The sequence below is a fragment of the Zootermopsis nevadensis genome, unplaced genomic scaffold (assembly GCF_977971745.1).
Source record: "Zootermopsis nevadensis isolate Lab colony 2312 unplaced genomic scaffold, Znev_1.0 Znev_ptg000029l, whole genome shotgun sequence".
In the NCBI taxonomy this organism is placed as follows: domain Eukaryota; kingdom Metazoa; phylum Arthropoda; class Insecta; order Blattodea; family Termopsidae; genus Zootermopsis; species Zootermopsis nevadensis.
This window is the reverse complement of record NW_028259161.1, coordinates 8263084-8270274: the sequence shown is the minus strand read 5'-3', so window position 1 is coordinate 8270274 and position 7191 is coordinate 8263084. Positions and strand designations below refer to the sequence as shown.

At 37.1% G+C, this 7191-nt stretch overlaps 1 protein-coding gene across 7 annotated transcripts in view; it reads right to left on the bottom strand.

Annotated features, from left to right (window-relative positions):
- Window positions 1–5680: 5680 nt before the first annotated feature.
- side (motor axon guidance molcule sidestep) overlaps window positions 5681–7191 on the bottom strand; it is a 199471-nt gene continuing 197960 nt past the window's right edge. For all 7 annotated transcript variants that reach the window (XM_022080161.2, XM_022080162.2, XM_022080160.2 and 4 more), the window contains one exon: window positions 5681–6986. In XM_022080161.2, coding sequence (XP_021935853.1) covers window positions 6916–6986 — 71 coding nt within the window. In that variant the 3' untranslated portion in view covers window positions 5681–6915. The remainder of the gene's footprint in view (window positions 6987–7191) is intronic.

Sequence of the window (7191 nt, the reverse complement as noted above, 5' to 3'; positions counted from 1 at the left end):
TGTGGACAGCTCGGAGATTATCCTACACAGATAGTTATAAGTCTGAAAACGAAAAACGCTTGAGCATAATTTTCGTACGGAAGCAAACAAAAGAGCTGAATTTTAAAAACATTTTAATACCAACATTTATTTGGCTTTTACAATTTTCTAACATTGAGATATGTTATTAAGTCTGAAAATAAATGGTCCTATGGATCATGAGATCAGCTTATAATTAACGCCACATATATGACTTGTTCATAAAAGACGCGCCCTGCATTCGACAGAACTGAATACATTACCTCATAAACTGGATTAGTGAGGAATTTCTTACCTTAGCACAGAATTCTGAAAGTTTAAGGACAGGTTTTAAAATTACAGTGTAGATTAAAGCGCTCACCGTTTTACATCCTTATAACAAACGTACAAGTAGAAGAGCAGTATATTTCTTTGCAGTTATGTAGATGTACGAATACACAGGTGACCTATAATTCGTCTACAGAATTCAAATCCAATTTCATTCACGAGAAATACTGATTTAATAAAACTATCACAGTAACTCAAGTATATAGAATGACTATCGGATATGCACATATATATAAGTAAAATATATTGGAGACGCTTACGAATTCAGACACTGTTCAGAAAATTTTGGTTCGCTGAGGGGAAAAAAGAACTGTGCTTCACAGCAACACATCATTGTTTCTGGAAATCCTTCAAAAGAAGTTTTAAAACTTTGTCCTTGTAATAGAAAATTTTGTTGTACATTAGGAAGTTAAAGATGAATTTGTAATTATTATTACATAAACTTCTTCAATTGTATAACCTCGAAATTTTTAAAAATTACACTATATAATTTTAGTCTCAGTATTAGAACATCAGAAATAAAGCTACATCTGTATGACGTAAAATTTCGTTCACGAAACTTTCATCCATGCGATCAATTATGTCCCAGTGTTTGGTGGGTGCCAGCTAGTAGGCCACACTCACTGACTTTGATGTAGAGCGGGTTGCCGAAGCGTCGGCGTCGGACTGTGAAGCTGTGAAATGAGGCGGGAAGCGCGCGGTAAAGGAGTTGGAGGGGGGGGGATGCAGTAGTCAAGGGCAGTTAGAGTAACGCACAATGCTGACGTAGACATATTCCTCTCGTAATGCTGCTCCACGGCTTTGGCGTCCGTCAGACGAGTCCACGTGACTTGAAATATTTACCTCAATCTCTCTTTACAACCAAGTTCTTTCGACCGTGTGTTTCGCAACCGATAAACGGAAAAGATTTAGAACTTTCTAAGGAAACTATGTCACGGGGGAATTGGTTGGTTATGTAGGCATATGGAACCATGTCTTGTTCCGACGAAAGAAGAATGGAAACTACCAGGAAGAATTTTAGATAGGAAGCATTATCTTCCGTTTTGCCAACGGATACCTTCAATCTCCATTATATTATTTCCCCCACATTTCTTCCAAAGAAAGATCTACACAACAAAAAGTTTGGTAACTGATAAGTCATAAAACACGTGCAGTAGATTCCGGTTAATCGAGACAGCCGTTTATTAGGGACAAATCTTAAAGAACGAACCCTTTTAACTCTTTACGTGGAACTTAACATAATTGGGGCAACCGGTTAGTTGGGACAAAGCAATCTAGTCCCGATGTGTCCCAATTAGTCGGAATTCACTGTATTTAATTTCGGTAACTGTAAGTTTTTTCCGTGAGGGAAAGTGCAGTCGAGGCGTGACGTTCACCACTCGCATCCATCTAGTGCCGAGGACAAGAATAAGAAGCTGCAATGTATCTTCTTCCTTCAAGCCCCCCCCCCCCCCCCCCCCCCCGCATGTAGCGGGACAGCTTTACAGAATTACAGGACCGAAATTTATGCCCGGTACTAATCAATGACCAAACGTTGCTCGACTGAAAAGTCGCTCTTCGTCTCTAGGACACTTGAAATTCCGTTTTGTCTCAGTATTTTGTTTTTCTCATTTGAAGTGCATTTTCTACGCACTTTCGAGATAACATTGGTTTGGAGTAAGATAAACCACGACACAATCAACGGACAAGTGTAAAATACCAAATTCAGGTCACTAGATACTACATCAATATTCACTCCATGGACAACATTCTTTACTTTTTACATTTTTATGCCTAAATACTTGAATGCGGTAGTTCTAATATTTCTTACAAGAAATATTTTTCAAACTTGATGAAACGCTTTACCCTCGATTAAGTATTTAGTTAACGAGGTACATATCGTACAGCGTTTGCTGGGCGGCGTTAATGGAAAAATCGAAGGACTGCAAGACCTGCACGTATAAGAAGTTGATTAACAACATAAGGACGAGTGAAGCTTAATTGAAGGGCACTATGGAAATCGATGGACGAAGACGGAATAGTAAATAAATGAAAGCGGTAAAGGCTTGGAAGAGAAATGGTGGGGAAGGAGTAGAAGTAGCTTAAACACGGTAGGATTCCTTGGACAGCCGTCTGCCTATCGCAATGCCTACGCGAAATAGCACAACACAGAAATAGTATCTACCCTGGAATGGGATTCGAGCCCACGACCCGAATGTCGGAGCCGACATAGAGTTCGCAGACAGCGCCGCCGCTGTGATCGGAATTGTATCAATGCGTCGAATGTAACAATTAAAATTTTATTAAGTGAGATTTGAGGTTTTAAAGGGGGTGAGAATGACGATATCATGTGTCTTGGCGCTGTGTAATAAGCGCCTCTGATCTAACAGTTGCTACATACCAGAAGACAGCCATTATCATGCCTGCTGCTCTTAAAATTTATTAATTACAGTGTTTTTGTAATATACCACTGGTATAGGTCTGCTTTGAAGCACTTCCTAGCATATATTTTTTGCACATTTCCTCTATCCCCGGGGGTAATAGGGAAACCTGCTGTGCATAATCACATCTCTGGTACGTTCCCTAGGTAACGCGTGTTTATACAATGGTCACACCGAACTACATCAATCAATCTGCCACCTTGCAGACACCCTAGATATATCATCCACCACGTGACAAACCAGTCCATTACAAAATGAGCTGTCATGAACTTTTCTTGTCTCATCGTGAAATGAGGCATGACGCGATACGATCATGTCAAAATTCACAGTGCGAGTTTGTTTACGAAAATATACTCCGTCAACTTGCTTTGTAATGACAAATCACGTAGCTCGCGAAAATGACATAAACACCGCTCAGTTACTGAAAATTTAGAGGAATGTGTACAGTAACTGTGTACTGCACTTCCATGCTTACTCGCTTACATTGGACCTGCGTTATTGTTGTTGTTGTTGTTGTTGTTACTGTTCCCTCCTTTATCCTATAGACACAGCATGAATAAGTTTCAAGCCGGAAGACGCATAGCGAAATAAGAAAATAATGAGAACGTTTAATGCGATAGTATGATAGGGAACAAAACGTTAGGAGAATAATATTAAAATGGATATACAGAAGTACGTTTGGAGGGTGCGAACTGGAATTACCTGACTGATAATGGGGACTGGTGGAGAGATACAGCCTTTCTTTAGTAGCTGAGCGTAGTTTCACCATTGTAGGAAGGGTTCTACTGCACGAGGTTGGTTGGTTAGTTTAGTTTTTGGATCTGGTTTTGGATATCTCTTATGAATCCAAAATGTCATATAATAAAATATCCTTATATACCTACAATCGGCCTACATCAACAAACCAATACTTCATATATATTATTTTGTTTACGAAATAATTTTGTCCTCAGATCCTATTTACAAAGAAAAAAAGTGAAATTTGGTCTCAGTTATAACAAGAGATACGAGAAGATGGTAGCCTTGTGTATGTTGCGCCGCGTAATCTAGTAGATACTAACCGACGTTTCAGAGGAACTGACTGCCTCACGCGGACACAATTAAACAGGGTGGCCTGTCATATGCAGCCACATTCCTTTCGAAAATTGATCTTACAATGGACAGAGCAAGTTTATTTTCCCGTTTGGTTAGGACCGAAGATGTGAATGGATTATCAGGGATATGAGGAGCGAGCTCTGTATGATCCATACCGATGGATCAGCTTCTCGCTAGCGCCTACGGGATGAGGCATGCGGATGGATCCCTTTCTCGTAGCCTTCGCTTTGCTCGCCAATAAAGAAGTGAGAATAAGAAATAAAATCAACGAATATAAAGTGATTCTTTTACTCAAAGGAAACGACGTGCACAATCTTCAAAAGTTGAGGGTAAAATAAAAATTCTCAACACACAATTCATGGAAAGAACAAAAAAGAAATGTCGTTACATTATCAGCGTTCATTTTTATTAAAGATTTTTTGAAGTATATTTCCTTTATCCATTTTCAGACGTAAGAACCTTTACACTTTAAAAAACCGATCATTCGTGCACTCTCCAGCATGTTACGATAAATTTTGTTTCCTTTAAAATCCCTTCTTCTATAATGTTCTGTTTTCGTTATGGCAGACAATTTTGAAATTCTATTGGAGATTCCGTTCAGCAGTTTGATGAAGGTGGTTGAATAAGGGCATGTAAATTCGACTCCTTTAAATTGAAAACAGCCCTTCTTCTACAGCCTTCATCAAAATGTGCAGAATGATATAAATTGCATGACCACAAGATGAGGGTCTGATGATCAGTGGCCTATAAAGTTTTTACTATCTTCATCGCAGTCTTACAAATGAGTTTATTACGAAGAACTAACAGCAATATAAAAGCAATACCCGATACGAAAGAATCAGCATTGCTTAATTTTTTTAAAAAATACAATTAACTGGTTCAAAATACGGTCCCAGCGTAAGCCTTTGTGACAATGATAATACAAGGTTGTATTTTATAAACATAAGGATTTCTGGATCAGCTGAATATTAATTACTCAAGGACGCCAATGAATCGTGGAATATGTTAATTTAGACGAGAAAGTTGGTATAACTTTCATTGTCATGCAGTTGATAACAGTAAAGCGTGCGCAAATGTTTACTCTTAAAAAGAAGATAGAGTATTCAAGATTTAACCCTCTGAAGACGAAGTTCATGAAAACAAAACCTGAAAATTCAATTCCAACACCAAAGAAAACACATCTATCCTCCATTACGAATATTCCATTCATACTGTTGAGGGAAACATCAAACACGACGTAAAGAAAATTACGAATGTGGTTATCACTTAAAGTTGGGTGCGTTTCATTTCATTTTTCGATTAGCTGATCTTTGGCAGGCCAATATAATTTTAAACAGAACAGTCAATCAATCTATTACGTAAGTCATTCAACGAATAAAATGAGGAATTACTGCGGTACTTGTGGGCAAGACATTGACTGAAATCTATTAAATTTGTATTAAGATGTATGGTCACTGAGATCACGTCAATCTGACCTGCATAAGCGCCCCTTTATTTATGCAACTTCTCTTGCGTCTGTTGACAGCCATGTGAGACGAATAGTATTTAACAGACAGTTTGCTTAGTGTATGTTTCAACCTTGTAAGCTTTTCCTGTAAAGCGTTGGTAAATTTCTATCAGACTATACGGCGCACCAAACCAGAAGGCAGCCATCTTCGTACTCACCGCCGTGAAAACCTCAAACCCTATTTGTTCTTCATTAATAACCTGAAATGCTTTACATGCGTTTACGAGAATATTATCAGTTAAATGTTAAAGGAGTTTTCGGAACTCCACGGTGAAAATTAAGTCATGGTAGGGATACATTCAAACAATCGTAATGAACCGAGAATCTCTGGTTTTATTCAGAAATTCGATTGAAAAATAGGAAACATTCAATTAGAAAAAATAAAGTAATTATTCTAAGAAGAATGAAAACAAATTAAATTTAATAACAACAGTACTACAATGGCTAATATCCAATACCAAATTAAATATAGTGTAAATGTTTCCAATTTTTGAATTCATCCTTAGATGCACTTAATATAAGTCTACCATTAAATGTAATAGTCCACGACAAACATAAAATCATGTCAGAGAATTATTCACAACTAGTGACGTTAACTCTGCTTTTCGTAACCCACGTGTAGAAAATGTTGCAGAAGGAAACTGATTAATAGATTAGTGATGAATTCGTAATATACTGAACAGAACATTAATAAATACACTTACATGTTTTTAATTAAAGCATGAACTCAAATAGCATTAAATGCTATACAATCACACAAGCATCTTTTTTTCATCTGAAATGCAATAACGTATTTGATAATTTTTTCTCTGTAGTACCTACAACGTCTTACAATAATTGACGTTTTATGAAGTTTTAATGTTGAGTTTTAAATGGATTTTCTCATACTCAGTCTCCCTAACGCAAACAAACAGTAGGTTTCTTTACCGTAAAATCACTGAAATGTTTTTGTTTTTCTAAGAATTTACTCCTCTAGCTATAAAAACACTTCGTTACCGATAATAGAACATAAAAGAGTACCTACATCTATTCTCTTACCTTTATCTTCACCAGAAATATCTGCAACATTTCGACAAGGCATTTACCAGTTCGTATTTCCACTATTAGTGTTTAATTATAATCCAATCGCTAGAGAGCATATTAAAACACACAATGAATCCATTCATAGGTCTTCATACTAGGAACTTAATGAGGTAGACAGATTCGATTCACTTCAGGTTACATTACAGTGCTCGACTGTACGAATGTTTACGTTGTTTACAGACGCCACTACACGATGTGTTCAGTCATGTTTATAGCTGTCCTTCACGCTACACAACAAAGATAATACTGACTTGTTCCAAAACTAAACTTGTTTCGATGCAGTGACAAAGACAGTCACTACAAAAAGAGAGGGAAAAAAATATAAAATGTCTTAACATAAACAACCAACCATCGATGAACATGGTTTATAATTTTCTTTTTCACTTCAGATTTTCTTATTGCTGGTCTAATCTGAGATTGTCCATTTCAATAAACGTGTAAGGTGAGCATTCTAAGGAGAGATTTTCAGGTATTTGGTTGTTGAGATGCAGCTGTACTCAAGATAACTTCAGCTCTTGAAACAATGAGATCTGGTTCTGCAACAAAAAATAAAAGAAAAACAACGTATAAGGATTTTATAAACACAACAACCGATTTAAATTCTGTGGCAACAAAAACCGAAATACGAACCATCACAATACGTATTCAAATGCCAGTGTTCAGCTGCTTGAATATTCCACATAACAGACGCTTCCAGTTCGTAATATCAACTACGTGTGTCTGAACCCTGGCTTTGTTTTG